The following is a 22,677-nucleotide window of genomic DNA, read 5'->3' on the forward strand; positions in this document are numbered from 1 at the left end:
ACCTCCCTTCTGCCTTAGGCCACGAACTTATCAATCAACCCAACTTATCAATCTTTCTGCACCAGAACTAGCTATTTATGTCTGTCATTACTTTGGCTGAGTTTTCCTTAATCAACACTGGCATGCATATCCCACAGCTGCACTATTTGCAATACATTACATGGAGAAAAACACAAATTGCTTATAACTGCCCTATTAAATCATTTGAATTGACTCAGTCAGAGATACTTCCTTTGTTGTACCCATCCCTCCTATACACATTTCATATATAGACAGACCTGCTATCAGGTTGAATAGTATTAAAATAGCATAAAACTCACCTCATGGTGTATTCGCTGATAAACTTTTTGCTCGTTGTCTAATACTACGAAAGATTCAGAAGGTGCAGAATCACCATTGAAAATGAAGCTTAAATCTCCACGTTGGCATTTCATATCAGTAAAGTCTATTAGAGTTGTATCAAGCCTGAAAATGCATGTTAAAATCATAACTGTTAACTCTATATTTATCTGCCAAGCAACCCAGTTACACTGAAACACTTTGAAGTAATGGTTCTCAGGGGTAGCAGGGAAGAAAAAGGCTAGTCTTGACAATGATATCAAGATCTTAATGACTACATAAAAAAGAACCATGACGAATCTTGTATTCTTAAGTGCACGTGCTTCATAGCACTGATCCACAAACCTGCTTGTCCAGGAAGACCCACTGTTTCAGTTTGCTCCTGCCCCACTGAACTCACAGGCATACCTTGACTCTGTTTTATCCCCCCAGTTCAGTCCCTTCCCACCAACATCCATAACACCTCACATGCTCTTGATCTTTTCAAGGATTTAAAGTTCCCTGGCCTCCATCTTATTTGTATCATGGATGTCCAGTCCCTATACACCTCCATCCCCCACCAGGAAGGCCTCAAGACTCTCCATCTTTTTCTGGACACCAGACTTAACCACTTCCTCTCCCCCATCACTCTCCTCTGCCTAGCGGAACATCCTTGCTCCAAATAATTTATTCTTTGGCTCCTCCCACTTCCTTCAAACAAAAGGGGTAGCCATGGGCACTCACATGGGTCTCAGCTATGCCTGCCTGGTTGTCGGCTACATGGAACAGTCTATGTTCCAAACCTACACTGCTGAATGACCCACACTTTTCCTACGCTACATCGACAACTGCATTGGTGCTGCTTCCTATACCCATGCTGAACTAGTCGATTTCATCCACTTTGCCTCCAGCTTCCACTGTGCCCTCAAACTCACCTGGTCCATTTCTAATACCTCCCTTCACTTTCTCAATCTCACTGTCTCTATCTCCAGAGACAGCTTATCCACTTATGTCTATTAGAAACCCATGGACTCAGCTACCTGGACCATACCTCATTCCACCCTGCTACTTGTAAAAACTTCATCCCCTTCTCTCAATCCCTCCGTCTCCGCTGCATCGGCTCTCAGGATTAGGCTTTTCATTCTAGAATGAAGGAGATGTCCTCCTTTTTCAAAGAAAGGTGCTTCCCTTCCTCCACCATCAACGCTGCCCTCAACTGCATCTCTTACATTTCACACATTCATAGCACTGTCTAATGTCCACAAGATTGACAAACCCGCTTGTCCAGGTAGACCCACTGTTTCATCTTGTTCCTGCCTCACTGAAGTCACATCAGCATACATCCATTTCCATTGTTACCCACCCTCCCGCCACTCTACCAGAGATAGGGTTCCTCTTGTCCTCACCTACCACCCCATCAGTCTCCTTGGCCAGCATATAATTCTTCAAAACTTTAGTCACCTCCAACAGGATCTCACTATCAAGCATATCTTTCCCTCCCCCCCACCACTTTTTGCTTTCCACAGGGATCACTCCCTACACGACTCCCTTGTTCATTCGTCCCTCCCCACCATCTCCCTCCTGACACTTATCCTTGCAAGCAGAACAAGTGCTACACATGTCCCTACACCACCTCCCTCACTACCATTCAGGGCCCTAAACAGTCCTTCCAGGTGAGGCGACACTTCACCTGCAAGTCTGTTGGGGTCATTTACTGTATTTGGTGCTCCCGGTGTGGCCTCTGTATATCGGTGAGACCCGACGTAGACTGGGAGACGGCTTTGCCGAGCATCTACGCTCAGCCTGCCAGAAAAAGCGGGATCTCCCAGTGGCCACCCATTTTAATTCCACTTCCCATTCTGATATGTCCATCCATGGCCGCCTCCACTGTCATAATGAGGCCACACTTAGGTTGGAGGAGCAACACCTTATATTCCATTGGGGAGCCTCCAAATTGATGGCATGAACATCGATTTCTCAAACTTCCAGTAATGACCCCCCCACTCACCATTTCCCATCTCCCTTTCCCTCTCTCACCTTATCTCCTTGCCCACCCTTTGCCTCCCTCTGGTGCTCCTTAGCGTTTCCCCACAACTTTTCTTTCTTCTATGGTCTTCCATCTCTTTCACCAAGACTTCCCAGCTCTTTGCTTCATCCCTTCCCCTCCAAGTCTCATCTATCACAGTGTTTCTCTCTCCCCTCCCCCCACCTTTAAAATCTACTCCTCAGCATTTTTTCTCCAGTTCTGCCAAAGGGTTTTGGCCCGAAACGTTGACTGTTCTTTTTTCCCCATAGATGCTGCCTAACCTGCTGAGTTCCTCCAGCATTGTGTGTGTTTGCTCAGATTTCCAGCATCTGCAGATTTTCCCTTGTTTGTAATGCTTATACCATTTTTATTAAGAAATTAGGACACATGACAAACATACCTGATGTTTATACCCTGTTTGTAAATTTTACAAGCATCTGAAGGCAGAATTCTGGAGAGTAAAGGCACTATAATATAGAAAAGATAAAACAAGAACAATGAATCTAGCAACTGCTACACTTAAATTTTATATATACAATAATCAATAGTAACTGAAGAACAGTATGGTTTTCAGTCTCTTTAATTCATTGACAAACAGGTTAAGTAACAAAGAAAACAAAACATTAAATTTTAAAAACTCAAACAAAATTTTTACACGTTAATTAAATCAGCGTGATTGATCACCAATTGAGGCTTTAGGAATTTGAGTATTTAAATTCTGCCTGAAAGTTGTGCTCACATTACACAAGCATAGCATTTAACACAAGGACCACCACTAAACCAGGACCATGACTCATGAGCAGCACTAACTAAGGCTACGTCCAAACTAGACCGGATAATTTTGAAAACACCGGTTTCGAGTAAAAACAACAGGCGTCCACACCAAGCGTTTTTCAAAATATCTCTGTCCATATTAGAACAGATATTTGGGCGAATTTCCTCCTACTGGGCATGCACAGAACACACAGAAAACAAGCAAAGAGGAAACAGTATACTTGGAGCGCGTTTGTCCAGTTACAGACTAGAAAAACTGTAAAGGAATTGCTGTTGGCTCTCGTGCAGGAGGACTTAAAACTAAAAAACAACAAATACTGGACTGTATGGAGGCAACCGACACGGCCAGTATGACCCGGCTGACGACGGACATTAAAAAACTGACTTACTCTGTTGCATTAATAAAGCACCTTGTTAAATGTATAAAACATGTCTGCATTATACCTTATGTATTTGGTTTCAATTCTGAAAATTTTTCGATCTTAATCAATTTGGGCTAGCAATTCCTATTTTAGGCAACATATTCTTTCCCCCCCCTCTTCTACGGACCGTGCCTTTCAAATTTGGAAGGCCAATGGTATATCACGGTTTTTGGATTTATTTTTAGATGGCTCCTTTATGTCTTTTGAACAATTATCTAACAAATGTAACTTACCAAGAATACATTTTTTTTTAGATATCTCCAAGTTAGAAATTTCCTAAGTACCATACTTTCTTCTTTTCTGGCATTACCCCCTACATATATTTTAGATACTGTAATTAACCTTAACCCATCTCAGAAAGGTGTAATGGCTATTATTTATAATACTATCATGAAACTTAGGAAAGCTCCATTCGATAAGATTAGGTCAGATTGGAAAAAGGAATTGGGCTTCACTATTTTGGCAGATGATTGGGCGCATATTTTACAACTAGTCAATACTTCCTCTATCTGTTCCAAACATTCCCTAATTCAATTTAAAGTTGTTCATAGAGCACATACGTCTAAAGATAAATTAGCTCGTTTTTATTCTCATATTAACCCTCTTTGTGACAGATGTCATGGGGAGATAGCTTCCTTAACTCATATGTTTTGGTCCTGTCCTACTTTGAAAACTTTTCGGAAAGACATTTTTAATATTATCTCAAAGGTATTGAATACAGATATTTCTCCCCATCCTATTACTGCTATCTTTGGATTACCTAAAACTTCCAGTATTTTTTCCTCTTCAGCCTGTAGAATGATTGCATTTCTTACTTTAAAGGCAAAAAGATGTATTTTACAACACTGGAAGGAGATTAATGCCCCAACTACGTTTTTTTGGTTTTCTCAGACGATACTATGTTTAAATTTGGAAAAAATCAGAAGTAATCTTTATGATACTTCAGTTAAATTTGAACAGACCTGGAGATCTTTTATTCAACATTTTCATTTAATGTAACTTTTTTTTCTCTTTGACCATATTTACATTCCTTTCTTGGTTTTTAACTGTTTTTAATGGAGGTTGGGTTTGAGGATGTGATTGTTTTAAGTTGTTTAAGTCTACTTGATACCTAGTTAGCCCATTGCTTTGCTTTGCTTTTTAGATTAGTTGCACGGTGGGGTTTTTTTTGGGGTCTTTTTTTGGGTTTTTTCTTCTCTTTATTGATATATATGGAAAATTAGTATACTATTATATTACCTCGTTATTTTATAACTAAACTGCACTGTTTGTACTACTGTTTTTGTGTATTAATATCTCTTGTAAATTTATATCACAACAGTGTACTAGTTTCTACGTTTTAACTTTTGTGTACTAATTCAATAAAAAGATTTAAAAAGAAAAGAAAGGAAGAAAGAAAACATGTCTGCATCAGTGTTATCTTGTATTTCCATACAACGTTACATTAGGCTGTTACACAGCTATTGTCAGAGAAGTACTAGCATAAATAGGTAATCTACCTTCATACGAGCAAGGACAGAAAACAGGGCAAAGTGAGTATACTTATTTATTCAGTAAGCTATGGGTCAAAGTATTTGGTGAGTACATTTATAACTCTTCTGGCTTCAGTCTCGTTGCCGTCCGTTCTGAAATTGTTAGGTTGTGTGGAGGGTTGCGTTCAAGAAAACAATGAAATGCCGCGCTGCCGCCATCTGTTCCAGCACGTCATGACAGCGTATTTAAATAGTCAAAAAAGCTCACTTTACAATTTAACTCTCACGCCCTTCACACCAACTGCGCGTTATAACAGCCGTCCGACAGTGCTTGCGCAGTACCAAGCAGAAGCAGAAAAAGCATTGTTGTTGTGGTGTTGACATGACAGCGTTTCAAAATATCTCAGTTTACCCCATCCACACTACAACGCGCAACAATCATTTTCAACTTTATACACTCTGGAGAGTGTTTTAGGAAAGCTCCGTTTTTGGGGGATGAAAATGCCGTTTCAATGTGGACGGAGGGTCAAAACAAAGAGAAAAATCTTTGTTTTCAAAATTATTCGGCATAGCGGGATGTGGCCTAATGCAGCACCCATTTGAACGCTAGACCTAATCTGTTCCCGTACCTCCTGGCACTGCATTACATACTCCAACTTTACCAGAAACCTCCATTCCAAGTTCAAGTTCTCTGGCTCTTGGCCTTCCCATTAATTAGAACAGTTACTTTCTTTCCTGTCTGTCTATACTTCATTTGATCCCCTACTACCACCTGTATTCTTAGAAGAACAGAATCAGAATAAAGTTTATCACTGACACGTCATGAAATTTGTTGTTTTGCAGCAGCTCAGTGCAAGATATAAAATTATGATAAATCACAATAATCAAATAAATAAAGCACAAAAAGAACAGCGAAGTAGTGTTCACAGATTCATTGACTGTTTAGAAATCTGATGGTGGAGAAGAAACCATTTCTAAAACATTGAGTGTGGGCTTTCAGCCTTCTGTACCTCTTCCTCAATAGTAGTTACAAGAAGGCAGCATGTCCCAGATGGTGAAGGCCCTTAATAATGGATGCCACTTTCTTGGACGTCTTGAAAAGACGATGCCTCTCGACCATGCTGAGAGCTCTATCCATGATGGAGCTGGCTTAATCGACAACCCTCTGTAACCTCTTGTGATCCGATCCTGCACATTGGAGCTTCCATAGCAGGCACTGACACAACCAGTTAGAATTCTCTCCATGGTACGTCTGTAGAAATTTGTTAAAATCCTTGGTGACATACCTAACCACCTCAAACGCCTAATGAGGTCAGGCTGCTGGCATGCCTACTTTGCGATAGTATTAGTATTAGGTCCAGGATAGATCCTCTGAAGCCCAGGACCTTGAAGCTGCTCACCCTTTCCACTGCTACCACCTCAATATGAACTGGTGTGTGTTCTCCTAACCTCCCCTTCCTGAAGTCCACAATCAATTCCTTGGTCTTGTTGATGTGTCCAAGGTTGTTGAGGCACCACTTAACCAGCCAATTTATCTCACTCCTGTACACCACTTCGATACCATCTGAGATTCTACCAACGTTAGACTGTTGACTGTCAATTTGCACTGACTGTGGTCTACCTAAAAGGAAATAAAATTGCAGTAAGGCATACAGAGGCCCTGGAATCGGAGCTTGTTGATAGGCTGTTGGTGTCGAACGCTGAGCTGTAATCAATAAATAATAGCTGAATACACATTTAGATGCTGCAAAGCTGAGTGAAGAACCAGAAAGATTAAGTCAACATAGACCTGTTGTAGTGGAAGGCAAATTGCTACGGATCTACATTCTTCCTTAAGCAGGAGTTAACCCTAGTTATGACCGATTCTTCAAAGCATTTCATCCCAGTAGGTGTGAGGTCTACCAGGCAACAGTCGATGAGGCAGTGCACCTTGCTCTTCTTGGGCACTGACATGACAGATGCCCTATTCAAGCAAGAGGAAACCTCAACTGCAAACAGAGGTTGAAAATGTCCATGAATATTCCGGCCAGCTGGTTGGCATAGGTTTTCAGTACCCTGCCAGATAGATAGACAATGTTGTACCTTTAAGATGGGTTATTCAAGAAGAATAACCAGGGAACTACATGCTGATGAGCCCAACATCAGTGGTGGAAAAGTTACTCCAATAGATGGACATCATCTACCAGCACTTAAAAAGGCAAGGGCTGAATCTCTGATCAAGTTTCCCTTTAAGAGGTGTACTTTTAAACCATTCTAACAAACTGCTAATTTTATGATACCCTGAAGGATTCAGTGAACTCAATTCTCAGGATACAGGTGATGGAACTTTTAAGTGGATGAAAGTACAACTTTACGACTCTAAGTGAGACTGAAATGCTGAGGTGTAAAACCTCCTCTACCCAATATTTTGTTAGCAAATGTACAGTCACAGTAGGATAAAATTGAGGACCAAATGGTAAGATTGCTGTAATGGAGCGAAACAAGGGATTGCTGCATTCTATGTTTCATGGAGGCATGGTTCACTCCGGCCAAGCCACTTACGTCAGTAAGACCCAAGGGCTTCTCAATACACTGGATGGACTGGACTGCAGATTTGAAGAGGGCAAGAAGTAGGGGGTGTGTTTCATGATAAACTCTTTGTGGTGCTCAGACATAGTGGTCTTGTTGCACTCTTGTTCCTCCAACCTGGAACATCCAAAAGCCTGTTCTACTTACCAAGAGAGTTCTCCTCCGTGATCCTGACTGCAGTTTACATACCACCAATGGTAAACAAGCTCAAGGTATTCAGTACAGTGGTAAGTAAACAAGAAACAGCCTACGCTGATACCGCTGATAGGCTTGTTTGAAGAAATCTCCGCCCAATTATTATCAGCGCAGCACAAGCAGTCCCAACCAACTTGATCACTGTTATACTACGATTAGGAACGCCTATCTAGATCCATCCCTAGATCACATACTGGGAAATCTAACAATCTGGCTGTCCACCTTTTATCTGTATACAGGCAAGGGATAAAGAGCAAGGCTCCAGAAGTAAGGACAACGAAGAAGTGTTCATGAGAGGAAGAACAGCAGCTATGGAACTGCTTTGAGTCACTGGACTGAGCCGTGTTCAAGGACTCAGACTCTGAACAAATATGCCACTGTTGTCATAGACTTTATAAAGTCAGTCATGGACGAGTACATCCCCACAATATCATTTCGAGTCTTCCTCAACCAGAAGCCCTGGATAAACCAAGAATTTCAAAATCTCATGAAGGCTAGATCAGTGGTGTTCAGATCTGGTGACCAAGTAGAAGAGATTCAGGTACGACCTGCATAAAGCCATCTCACATGCAATTCCGGACTAAACTGGAATCAGATGATGCTCAATGGCTGTGGCACAACTTGAATGCCATCACCTCCTCCAAAGTAAGACCAAGTGACATCTTCCGGTTTAAGATGGCACTGGTGAAGCACAGCGACTTCCTGGCAGCAAACAACTATTACTTTATTAATCACAGCTTCTCAAAAATGATCACTGCAATCAATAGCCTGTAATGACCCTTTTGAAAAAGAGCTTTGGAACTGCCGGCAAGCCTGGCATTCTTGTGGTGTGAACTGAAGTCTTGAAGGTGCAAGATGGTTATGGCGTGGCGTGTATGGGTCGAATTGAGGCAACGGGGCCTAGGCCCAAGAGCAGGAAACAAGCCAATGTTTGACTGCTGGGGCAGACTTGGAGGCGATTGGAAGCAGCAGAACCAAGGTGAAGCAGAGTTGAGTCGGCAGAGCCCTGGCTTGAGAGAAAGGAACAAGTCAAGATATGACAGATTTAAGCATTAGGCCAAATTGGAAGGGTTGGGTATCGGTCAAATCGAGGCGGTGGGTCCCGATCGCGGTAGGGTATCAAAGCGGCAAGGCCCAGATCTGAGGGCAAGGGATGACCTGCTGTTTGGCTGATTTAAGTGCTGAAGGAGGAGGAGGTCAGGGTGTTGTGGCCAGAGGCGAGGGATGGACCAGTGTACAGTTCACTGCTCCATGAGATTTATTTGTCTCTGCTGTAAACTGAGGCTGTGGCCTGCAACTAACTGACTCCTGGATCGACTGTAACTGGCTTCGTGGCTGTGGACCCACTTTTGTTAACTTCAATTCTGAATGTTATTTGCTTTCTTTTATAGTTTGCACTATTTGATTTTTCTCCCCTGTAAACTAGATGTTTGAAAGGATTTTTTTTTTAAAAATGGGTTCTATTGGGTTTCTTTATTTTGTGGCTGCCTGTAAGGAGATGAATCTCAAGGTTGTATATAGTCCACATTCTTTGATAATAAATGTACTTCAAACTTTGATACGCGGTGGAAAGCACACTGACTGGTTGTATCAGGGCCTGGTAGGGAAACACCAATGCCCTTGAATGGAAAAGCCCACAAGTAGTACTGAATACAACCCAGTCCATCATGGGTAAAGCCCTCCCCACACTGAGCACATCTACAAGGAGTGCTGTTGCAGGAAAGCAGCATTCATCAAGAACCCCCACAACCCAGGCTATGCTCTCTTCTCAGAGCTACCATCAGGAAGGAGGAATAGGCGCCTCAGGACCCATATCACCAGGTTCAGGAACAGTTATAATATACCCCACAACCATCAGGCTCTCAAACCAAAGTGAATAATCTCACTCAACCTCAATCACACTATTACCAAACTGTTCTCACAGCCTATGAATTCAATTTCAATGACTCTTCATATCAGGTTCAAGATTTATTGCTTATTTATTATTATCTTTACATTTTGCATTTGCGCAGTTTGTCGTCTTTGGCACACTGGTTGTCTGTCTTATGTGCAGTTTTTCATTGATTTTATTGCATTTTTTTGTATTTACTGTGAATTCCCACAAGAAAATAAATTTTAAAGTTGTATATGGTGACATACAGATAAATAGATAGACACTTCAATGATCCCAAAAGTAATTAGTGTCAGAGTAGTATTACAAGTGCACTGATATACAAACGTTAGAAGAGAAGAAAGAAATAATACAAAAAAAAGTTACACGTAACAGTCTGGGGTTATCACTTCCCTGGCTGCAGGTTGACTCATTATAGAGCCTAATGGACAAGGGTAAGAATGACCTCATATAGCACTCTTTGGAACAGCACAGTTGTCTTACAAACGTAGTTTATTACTAAAAGTGCTCCTCTGTTAAGCCAAGGTGGCATGCAGAGGGTGAGAAACATTGCCAGGATTTTCCAGAGGGTCTTTTGAGCCTGTTGGCATAACCTGTGTTGATGTCATTGCCCCAACAGACCACCACATAGAAGATTGTACTGGCAACAACAGGCTGGTAGAACATGTGAAGGAGAGGCCTGCATACTCCAAAGGACCTCACTCTCCTCAGAAAGTAGTGGCGATTCTGGCCCTTCTTGTACACAGCCTCTGTGCTGATACTCCACTCAAGTGGGTTATCCAGATGCACCCCCAGGTACTTGAACGTCCTCATCATCAATAGTAACAGTGAGCAGTGCAGGCTTAGTCTTCCTAAAGTCCATCATCATCTCCTTTGTCTTCTGATGTTGAGCTGCAGATGGTTCAGCTTGCACCATTAGACAAAGTACATGTACTTTAATAATGAATTTACTTTGAACTTTGATTAGGGACAGTCATTATGGCTTTCATCACGAATTTGGTGTGTTTTTTTTAAAAAAAAGGGTGACCAAGATGATTGATGAAAGCAAGGTGGTAGATGCAACTACATGGACTTTCGCAAGTTTTGACAAGGTCCCACGTGATAGGTTGATCCGAATGTTAGATCACATGGGATCAGGGTAAGATGGCCAACTGGATATAAAATTGGCTTGCTGGAAGTCAAAGAGTTGGTGGAAGGTGACTTTTCAGATTGGAAGTCTGATCAGCAGTGTCCTGCAGGGTGTTGGGTTCACTGCAGCTCATCATCTATTAATGATTCTGGATGAGAATGTAGGTGGCATGGTTAGGTGATTTGCAGATGACACTAAATTACTGGAATAGTGGGCAGTGAAGGTGGTTATTTAAGATTACAATGGGATCTAGATAAATTTGGAAAATGAGCTAAAGGAATGTTAGGTGGAATCTAACTTTGGCAAATGTGAAGTGTTGCTTTCTTACAAGAATAATAGGTTAAACCAGAACCGGGCCCAATGCTATAGAACAGCTAGAACAAGGGGTATAAGTATACCAGGGTTACCAGGACTAGAGGGTTTGAATTACCTGAAGAGACTGAATACACTGGGGCTTTTCCCCCCATAGAGTGTAGAAGCATGAGGAGTAACCTTTGAGGTATATAAAAACATGAGGGGCATAGATAAACAACTGTCACATCTTTTTTTCAGGGCAGGGAATCTAAAACTAGAAGGCGTAAGTTTAAGATGAAAGGGGAAAAATTTAAGAAAACCCTGGGGAAACTTCCACGCAGGGTGATGGACATGTGGAACATGCTACCAGAGGAAGTGCTAAAGGTGGATACAACTACATTTAAATGGCATTTAGAAAAGAACATGAATACAGCAAGTAAAAAGGATACTGGCCAAACATAGGCAACTAGCTTAGGTAGACAACTTGGTTGGTATAGATGAAGTGCCCATTTCCAAGTTGGGTATCTCAGTGATAATCTAGCTGCAGCTGAATATTATACTCCAGTAGCAACTGAACAATGCTTTGAAGATTTATCATGATCAGCTACTTTTAATTAACTGACTTGTTGTTTCCTTTTTTAAAAAAATGAAGCCAGGTATCCTGCTGTTCGTTTTAATATTTGTTTCCTTTTTCAGAAATGTTTCCTCTATTGTATACTACCATTCATGATTTACTATTTAATATTTGCAAACTGCAAAACAAATATATTCCACACAATAATTCTAAGCATGTTAGAATATTAATAATACATTTTAAAAGTACAGAAAATATACAAATCACTTACCCCAGCTTTGAAAATCCCAGTGAAGCTCTAAGTAAAAATCTCCCAGCTAAAAGAGATAAAAGCAATGTTACCTGTTAAGTAACAAATTTATTATCTTTTTCATTTGTGAATAGGGGAAACTTAAGATTGCCTGCCGTCATTGTATGTCAATTTACTATCATGTTTTGAGCTATAGCATTCAATACGTTTATTTAGTAGTTCTCCAATTTGCAAATTAAGAGTGCTCAGAAGCAACCTGAATCATGCCATTAATAACAATTAATTTACTAAGAAAGCAAAAGTACTGATAAAATTGCTCTACCAAAAACCAGCAAAGATTAGATTGTTGACATCTAATCACGTGCACCCTTCTTGTACCTTAATGATTCTAAAGCATTAGAATAGAGAGACAATAAAAGATAAACAGAAAATACTGCAGCATTCATCTGGTCTAACAGCATCTGTGGAAAGAGAAACAGTTGATAGTTCAGGTTCAAGACCCTTCATCATACCTGGGAGAAGTTTTTTTTAATAGCAGAGAAAGAGAAAGATGAGTAGAAAAAGGGAATATCTCCCAGTTGATTTCTTTTTTTGTTGCAAATGGCCTGACTGAGATACACCAACAAGTTATACTAACTGAGTGAAGTTAAACAGTGCAGTTTTAAAGGAGAAGCAAGACAGAAAGCTGGAGTAGGTAAACGAGTTTTTAAGTGGCATAACTTAAACTACACTGCTGTTCTCCATGTACACTCATGCCAGAATCTGTTCTAACTCCATCAACAAGATGATATCACTGTAGTGGTCTACATCTCAAATAATGACGGTTTGGAGTACAGAAAGGAGATAAGAAAGTTTAGCAACATGGTGTCATGACAATAACCCTTGTCTCAATGTCAACAAAAGTGCTGGTCATTGACTTCAGAAAGGGAGTGGCGCACATAACCCAGTCTACATCAACAGTGTTAAGGTTTATGGGGTTGAGTGCTTCACGTTCTTAGGTGTGAATAATATCAATACCCTGCCCGGTCCAACCATGTTGATGTCACAGCAAAAAATAACTTACTAACGTTCTGGATGCATAATGGCTTGAAATGGCAACTGCTCTGCATGCGTTCGCAAGGAACTGCAGAGTTGTGGATACAACTCAGCACATCACTAGAACCAGCTTTCTCCTCGATGGACTCTGTCTATAGTTCTTGCTGCCTCAGTAAAGCAGCCAGCATAATCAAGACACCAAACCGAGACATTCTCTCTTCTTTCCTCTCTCATCAGGAAGAAGATACAAATGCCTGAAAGCACATACCATCAGACTCAAGGACAGCTCCTATTCCACTGTTATCAGATTCTCGAATGGACCTATTGTATAATAGTTGGACTCTTGGCCTCAATCTACCTCATGAACTTGCACTTTGTTTTCCTGCACTACGCTTTTACAGTAACTTTTACACTTCACTCTGCATTGTTATTGTTATACCTTATTCTAGCTCAATGCACTGTATAATGAATTGATCTGTATAAGCAGTATGCAAGACAGGCTTTCACTGTACCTTGGTACATGAAATAATAAACCAATGCAACAGGTTAATAAAGCATATGGAATTCTGGGCTTTATAAGCCAACACAAAGAGTACAATAGCCAGGAAGTCATACAAAATGCATAAATTATTTGTTCAACACCACCTGATATATTGCATCTAATTACATACACCATAGTCCAGGGTATACAAAGGTTGAAACAGCTAGAGTAATTCCCCCTATAGTAGGTCAAGCCAAGACAAAAAAAAGAGGACATAAAATTCCAGAAAAGACAGGCTCACATCAAATGGAAAAATTACAAGAGATGACCCTAGAGTGGACAGGTATTCAGTATTTATAATACAGTTTGACAGGATGATCAAAAGGGAATTGGACACATCACACAGGAAAAAAGATAACTGGCAGGAGAACAGTACCAACTGAAATGCTTTTGTTGTAGAAACACTGCACTGAGCTGTTCTCTCTTTAATGACTATAATGATTTTTCTCAACTGCCTGAACCCAATGTCAATTATTTCAAGTTTCAGGTACACTAAACAAATGTACAGACTTATCAAATCATTCATTTAATACCTATTTTTTGTCTTTTCATTAAACAATCCACTTGACCCACAGATGGAGTTGCCTGGTGAAACTGAGAAAAACTGAAGCAAACCCTAAGACAGTAGGATAGGAAGAGAATGTGAAAGAAATATACTAATCTAACTTCCTGTAAGTTTTTTTAAAATGACCTTTCCAGCAGCGTACACATTTATTAACATTCCAGCACAAGGGTGTTACTGGCAAGCAAGTATTTATAGCACATTTCTAAATCTCCCTAAGGTAGGTGGTGAGCGAACAATCTGAATAGCTGGAGTCCTTCTGAAGGTACTTCAACAATGCTTTTAGGAAGGGTGTGCCAGGATTTAGACCCAGAAACAAAGCAGTGGCAAAATATTTCCAAGTAGGAATCAGGCTTAATATTACTGTCCTACATGTGAAATTTGTCTTGTGGCAGCAACAGTGCAAAAACAGAATTACTACAAACTACAAAATAAATAAATCCTGCAAACAAAAAATGACTGAAGTGGTGTTTAGGTACTGTTGATGACAGAGGGAAGAAGCTGCTCCTGAATCACTGAAAGTGGGTCTGAAGATAGTAATGATGAGAAAAGGTCAAGTACTAGATATTGAGGCACTGCCTTCAAAATATTCTTCAGGATGGGAAGGGTTGTGCCAGTGATGGAATCTACAATCTTCCTCAGCTTTTGTGATCCTGTGCATTGGAGACTCCATATCGGACTCTGCTGCAACCAGTTAGAATGCTCTCCATCATACACCTATGCAAAGGACCTTTGGTGACAACTCACATCTCCACAAACTCCTAACAAAACTGAGTTCATTGGCATGACATGTTTGTAATTGCAAGTCAGAAAGATATGCAATTTAGAGGGCAATATGCATGTGGTGACTGGGATTCTCATTTGGCTGAAGTGCTTGCCCCTCACTGGTCAGAATTTTCAGGTGCCACAGCAGCTAAAGCTAGTAAATATATACATTTTGCAGGTGGTACACATTGCAGCAACTAGGCACCAGTAGTGGATGCAAATGTTTTGGATGATGGATGACGTGTCAAAGAAAAAAAAAAGTTTGCTAGATGGTGTGACTTAAAAAGTTGAGTGAAAGAAATTATTAACATTAAAAATAATAAATCAAAACGATTAAAATATTAAACTATTTTCATTTGACTTGGTACTGGAAAATTAATTACAGCCTCATAACATCATCTCCCCATTCAACATAGACATCTTCTATGCCTTTAGATGTTAATTTGATGTTGTGTCACCATCAACTGTACTTCAATGAACTACTATTTAAAAATATTTTCCTAACAAAGAACAGAATTAATTTCCTCCCCCACCCCAAAGTAATCTCGTTTCATGGTGTATTATATTAAGTATTCAGCTCTAAAGAATAATGAAAGAAGCCAAATTTGAAAACAAAATGATTATAAATACTTACGAACAGTGCTAAGCCTTTACTGGTATCAATAGTGGATTTTTTGATCATATATAAACACAATGTTTTATATTTAGCTTAGAACTATAAAGTTTCTAGGCCAGCCCCAAACTGAAAATCTGTTCATTAAATTTCTGTGCTCAATGTAAGGAACTTACTCAGTCTTGGGTACACGAGCATCTTGTGCACCCTGTAATTAGAAATACATTAAAGGGCTATGGCTGCTAATTGGATTCTTTAGTAGGTGAAAATGTTTCTGCAAGGAAAGGCAAGCTTCCATTCTTTTGGACCAAAGAGGAAACATTAAAATTAAAATACACAAGTAAAAATATTAATATTTTAGTAGCTAGTGAGTTGCATCCTCAGGCTAATAAACAGGTAACCAATAAACATTGGACTATTGACTTAAAGATGAAAGGCATTCCTAGACAGTGTAAAGGTAGTGCGATAGTTGTTAATAAGGATAGCGATAGTGAAGTAGATTTGGATAATCCATCATATTGGAGTTCGCAAATTTCATGAGGATGTGTCCAAGCGTATTGGTCAGGAATGTGTTGTATCATTAGTAATATGGCAGGTGATCACCTCAGTACAAGATTTTAGTTTGTCATTTTCTGAATCAGAGTCAGGTTTAATATCACTATGTTGTGAAATTTGAGGAAGCAGCACAAGGCACAAAAAAAGTGAGGTAATGTGCATGGGTTTATTGTCCATTCAGAGATGAAGCTGTTCTTTTATTGTATTGGAATATGTCAAAGGTAGAAATAATAATATTTTAGATAAAGTTGTGGATATTTTATTAACACAAGTGAAAATGATTCAAAGGTGAATTATAAAAGCAGTGCTGTTAGCAAGAAGGTGAAGAAGTTGAATGGTTTTAATTCTAATGATAAAAGAGAGGAGCTAGGAAGAAGAGTAAAGAAACACCAGCATGGACATACCCATGGCCATTGTTCCATGGTTATGGATAACCTAAAAGAGAATCTTAAATCTTGTTCTGCGATTTTTAAAGAAAAAAGTAGATATTAGTAAATGTAGCCCAAGCTTATCACAGGCTATTAATGACAATCTTAAAGGCTCTTGTGGCAGGTGAGAGTTGAAACCTTTTCTTTCTTTTCTTTTTAAATCTTTTTATTGAGTAAGTATACAAAAAAGGTAAGCCATATAAACATTAATACAATGTTAAAGTATAATAAAATTCCAAAAGATAACAATACCAAAAAGAAAATACTACAAACAATGTAATTTAAGCATAAGAAACCAAGATAACATAATAGTATACTAGATTTTATATATATCAATGGAAAAAAAGAAAAAAAAAACCCAAAAAAAAAACCCACCGTGCAACTAACTAAAAGCAAAGCAAAGCAATGGGCTAACTTGAAACCAAACAGAGTTAAACTTAAAATCACGTCCTCAATCCCGACCTCCATTAAAACAGAGAAAAAAAAACAAGAAGGGTAAATATTACATTAAATGAAAATATCGAATAAAAGGTCCCCAAATCTGTTCAAATTTAAATGAAGAATCATAAAGATTACTTCTAATTTTCTCCAGATTCAAACATAAAATCGTCTGAGAAAACCAAAAAAAGGTAGTTGGAGCATTAAGCTCTTTCCAATGTTGCAAAATACATCTTTTTGCCATTAAAGTAAGAAATGCAATCATTCTACGGGCTGAAGGGGAAAGATTACTAGAAATTTTAGGTAGTCCAAAGATAGCAGTAATAGGGTGAGGAGAGATATCTATATTTAATACCTTAGAAATAATATTGAAAATATCTCTCCAAAAAGTTTCCAAAGTAGGGCAAGACCAAAACATATGAGTTAAAGAGGCTATCTGCCCCGAACATCTATCACAGAAAGGATTAATATGCGAGTAAAAACACGCTAACTTATCTTTGGACATATGTGCTCTATGAACCACTTTAAATTGAATTAGGGAATGTTTAACACAAATAGAGGAAGTATTAACTAATTGTAAAATCTGCCCCCAATCATCCACAGAAATGGTAAGTCCCAATTCCTGTTCCCAATCTACCCTAATCTTATCAAATGGAGCTTTCCTAAGTTTCATAATAATATTATAAATCATAGCCGATGCACCTTTCTGACATGGATTAAGGTTAATTATCGAATCTAAAATATATATAGGAGGAAGCATTGGAAAGGAAGAAAGTATAGTACTTAGGAAATTTCTAACTTGTAAATATCTAAAAAAATGTATTCTTGATAAGTTATATTTATTAGATAATTGTTCAAAAGACATAAGGGAACCATCTAAAAATAAATCCAAAAACCGTAAAATACCCTTAGTCTTCCAAGTTTGAAAAGCGCGATCCGTAAAAGAGGGAGGAAAAAATATGTTACCTAAAATAGGAATCGCTAACCCGAATTGATTAAGATCAAAAAATTTTCTGAATTGAAACCAAATACGCAAAGCATATTTAACGATCGGGTTAGAGACCTGCTTAAGGCGTTTCGAATCAAAAGGAAGAGATGAACCTAAAATAGAACCAAGTGTATAACCCTGAACAGATTGTAATTCCAATGCTACCCATTTAGGAATAGATAGTATGTCCCGGTCAAGTAACCAAAATTTCATATGTCGAATATTAATAGCCCAATAATAAAATCTAAAGTTAGGTAATGCTAAACCTCCATCTCTCTTAGCTTTCTGTAAATGTATTTTACCCAGTCTCGGATTCTTATTCTGCCAAATAAATGAAGAAATTTTAGAGTCGACTTTATCAAAAAAAGATTTAGGAACGAAAATTGGTAATGCCTGAAACACATATAAAAATTTTGGCAAAAAAAACATCTTAACTGCATTAATACGACCAATCAAAGTTAAATATAAGGGAAACCATTTAGATGAAAGTTGAGTGATATGGTCTATTAATGGTAAAAAGTTAGTCTTAAATAAATCTTTATGTTTACAAGTAATTTTAATCCCAAGATATGAAAGGTAATTATTAATCAATTTAAATGGAAATTTATAATATAAGGGAAGATGTTTATTAATCGGAAAAAGTTCACTCTTACTAAGATTTAATTTATAACCTGAGAAAAGACCAAATTGTGCTAATAACTCTAAAACAGCAGGAATAGATCTCTCAGGATTAGAAATATATAAAAGTAAATCATCAGCATAGAGTGATAATTTATGGGACTTTAATCCCCGAGTTATCCCAGTAATATTTGAAGATTCTCGAATAGCAATTGCAAGAGGTTCTAATGCAATATCAAATAATAGGGGACTAAGAGGACAGCCTTGTCGAGTACCACGAAAGAGAGGAAAAAAAGGTGAGTTTAAAGAGTTAGTACGAACCGAGGCTACAGGGGAGTGATATAACAATTTAATCCAGGATATAAATTTCAAACTAAAATTAAACATTTCAAGCACCTTAAATAAATAAGGCCATTCTACTCTATCAAAAGCTTTCTCGGCATCTAAAGAAATAACACACTCAGGAACATTTTGTGAGGGAGTATAAACGATATTTAACAATGTACGAATATTATAAAAAGAGTAACGACCTTTAATAAAACCCGTTTGGTCTTCCGAAATAATAGAAGGAAGTACTTTTTCTAGTCTATTTGCTAATAACTTAGAAAAAACTTTAGAATCAACATTTAATAAAGATATTGGTCTATAAGATGCACATTGAGCAGGGTCTTTATCCTTCTTTAGTATTAAAGAAATTGATGCTCTATTAAAAGATTCCGGAAGTTTACCAAGTTTCAAAGAAGCCTCAAAAACCTTATAGAGCCATGGAATCAATAAAGAAGCAAAACATTTATAAAATTCAACGGTAAACCCATCAGGGCCAGGAGCTTTCCCCAGATTCATAGAAAAAATAACATTCTTAATCTCATCCATTGTAATGGAAGTATCTAATAAAGAAGACATATCCTGTGAAATCTGAGGGAAGTCTAACTTATCTAAAAAATCATTCATATATTTAGAATCTCGAGGAGACTCTGATTGATATAAAGAAGAATAAAAATCACAAAAGGTTTGATTAATCCCCACATGATCCAATATCAATCGATCATTTTGGTTATAAATCTGATTGATTTGAGATTTAACATAATTAGATTTCAATTGATTAGCCAGCAGCTTGCCAATTTTATCACTGTGAACATAAAAATCACTTCTTGTTTTCTTTAATTGGTTTACAATCGAGGACGAGAGTAGTAAACTGTGTTCCATTTGAAGTTCAGTTCTTTGTTTGTATAGCTCCTCAGAAGGAGCCATAACATATTTCTTATCAATTTCTTTAATCTTGTCCACAATTGCCATCTCCTCCTGCTTCTGTTTCTTCCTCAAAGCAATGGAATACGAAATAATCTGACCCCGAATATAGGCTTTAAAAGTGTCCCAAAGAGTGTTAACCGAAATATCTTCTGTATGGTTAATTGTAAAAAAAAGCTCAATCTGTTCATTCATAAAATTAACAAAGTCCGAGTCCTGAAGCAACAGCGAATTAAAACGCCATTGTCTATTGTTTGGTATATTGGCCATAATTTTAATAGAAAGCTTAAGTGGAGCATGATCCGAAATGGTTATAGAATCATAATCACATTTAATCACTGAAGGAATAAGACGAGAATCAATAAAAAAATAATCAATTCTTGAATAGGAATGATGAACATGTGAAAAAAAGGAAAAATCTTTTTCCTGAAGATGCAGAAAACGCCAAATGTCCGTCGACCCAGAATCAGAAAGGAAAGAATTAATCAAATTTGCAGATTTATTAGGTAAAGTCCGTAAAGGAGCCGAACGGTCCAAAGCTGGAGATAAACAGGTATTAAGATCTCCGCCCCAAATCAATGAAAACTCGTTCAAATTCGGAAACTGATCAAACAATGATTTATAAAATTCCGGACAATCCATATTAGGAGCATAAACATTAACCAAAACTACTTTTTTATTAAATAGTAAACCACTAACCAATAAAAATCTACCATTCGGATCAGAGATAATATCCTGTTGTATAAAAGTAACTGAGGAATCTATAAAAATAGAGACGCCTCGAATCTTAGCATTGGAGTTCGAATGAAATTGTTGTCCCTTCCAGAATTTGAAAAAACGTAGTCTGTCCCCCCTCCGTACATGGGTCTCTTGTAAAAATAAAATTTGTGCTTTAAGTCTCCGGAACACTTTAAAAACTTTTTTTCTTTTAATAGGATGATTAAGACCATTAGTATTCCAGGAGACAAAATTAATAATAGACTCCATAAATCCTAAAGTCAACCCACAACAAGGAGGATTGACAATAGGCGCGACCCACAAACCCGGAGAGGAAACAGAACATACAAAAGATACCGGGGAAAAGGACGCAACCAGTACTTCAATAATGTATATAGCCCAAAGAAAAACAAACTAAAACGTGAAGCCCCTCCCACCCCCCCCCACCCCAAGACCCCAAGGCAAAATCTAAAGCAGACCCGCCAGAAAGAAGCAAGCACTAAAACTACCCCCATGACTTCCGGTATACGCTCCCTAAAAAAAAGGTATAAATATGAAAAGGATCAGCTAATTGTAAAACAGTAAAAAAATAAGTAAAAAAAAAGTTAGCTCAATTAGAATACACACAGAACAGAACAAAAGCCGGAAAATATATATTAAAAAAAACCACAATAAACCTCAAACTCATGAATAGACACAGCAACAAAAAAAAATAGGATTATTAACATAAAGTGATTATAAAAAGCAAAACAGAACAAAATTTTAAAAAAAACTACAAAATTTAAGGCCGCACAGGAAATACGTAAGATGACAAAAGGGAAGTAACCACCCAGAATCCCCTGGGAAAAGAAAGAAATGACGCAGTTAAAAAAAAAGTTTAGCAGCCATATTAAGAAATCAAAAGTAAACTTTTCTGCCCAAATAGGGCACAGAAAAGTTAAAACCAACCAATTCACAGCCTCCGATCAACGGAGAAAATTAAAAAAAAGGCAATTAAGATGTTGAAGATGAAAGTTGATCCAGATAACTCTGGGCATCCGATGGAGAATCAAAAAAACGAAGGGCTCCATCTAACATGCGAATCCTTAGACGTGCAGGGTACAGCAGCGCTGGTCTTAAATCCATCTTATAGAATTCCGACATCATGGATCTGTAACGGACCCGTTGGTCCCAGATTGGTTTACTGAAATCTTCCACGAATCGGAACTTAAGATCCGAAAAATCAATGAAACCTTTAGATCGAGCGAATCGAAACAGTCTCTCCTTGTCTTGAAAGTAATGAAAACGTAAGATAACATGCCTAGGTCTATCTGACCTAGACGAGTATGATGGGATTCTGTGAACACGATCCAGTAGCGGTGGTTGGTCAGGAAATACAGTAGGGAATGCATCTTTTAAAAGTTGAGAGAAATATTTCATGGGGTTGTTAGCTTCAACGGCTTCCCTCACGCCAATCATTCGTAAATTCTGCCGTCGCATTCTAGATTCCAAGTCAGAGTTTTTAAAAGTCAAAAAGTCAAGTTTCTTCTTCATTACATTAATTGTTTCTTCGATTTTCCCCATCTTAAGCTCACTTTGTTGCGCGAATTTTTGAAGATCAGATATAGCCGACTGATGTTCCGCAATACATGTTTGCATCTTATCAATTAAATCGGCAATTTTCTGGAAATTAGTTGAGATTTCCGTATGAATCAGGTCTTTAACAAAGCCTGCAATTTCCGTACGAATCATCTCCCTAACAGAGGTTGAAATTTCCCTCTGAATTAACTCCGATATCGCTTTCAAAGTCACCGGTGATTCAGTCGGAGGGAGATCCGTAGCTTTCGGTTTAACCGGAGGTTTACCATCCTTGCCGTTTTTCCCGTTCTTAGACATAGCAGATCTAAGTATCATCCAATTGTCAGAGAATTCAGTTTAATTCAAAGTATTGTAAAAATTGATGCCTTAATGGTTAATTAAAGTATAGCTGACCATAGAGAAAAAAAAACTCAGAGGTAATGGAGCGAGTCAAGAACGCGACTTCACTCCATGAGCGCTACCGGAAGTCTCGAAACCTTTTCAACTGTGTTTTAAAAAAAAAGGACACTGCTGCTAAATAGGGCAGCATGCCTCTGAATAGAATTCATAAACTGGCCATGTTAGCTAGAATATATTCTTACTGGGGTTGATGAGGTAAAATTACAACCAGTGTCAAGAACAGGCACATACTTATTCCAAAGTTGGACGATCCAATTATGTGTCAAAAAAATTGAGCAG

The 22,677-nt window shown here is 38.4% G+C and overlaps 1 protein-coding gene across 1 annotated transcript in view; it reads right to left on the reverse strand.

Annotated features, from left to right (window-relative positions):
• The window catches only part of ankrd13c (ankyrin repeat domain 13C), an 82,161-nt gene that overhangs the window by 26,676 nt on the left and 32,808 nt on the right, over positions 1-22,677 (reverse strand). Inside the window, exons 5-7 of the mRNA XM_063064221.1 lie at positions 11,935-11,980; positions 2,745-2,811; positions 321-465 (exon numbers count right to left, since the gene is read on the reverse strand). Of these exons, the coding sequence (XP_062920291.1) occupies positions 321-465; positions 2,745-2,811; positions 11,935-11,980 (258 nt within the window). The remainder of the gene's footprint in view (positions 1-320; positions 466-2,744; positions 2,812-11,934; positions 11,981-22,677) is intronic.

Source organism: Mobula hypostoma, chromosome 12, assembly GCF_963921235.1.
Source record: "Mobula hypostoma chromosome 12, sMobHyp1.1, whole genome shotgun sequence".
NCBI lineage: Eukaryota > Metazoa > Chordata > Chondrichthyes > Myliobatiformes > Myliobatidae > Mobula > Mobula hypostoma.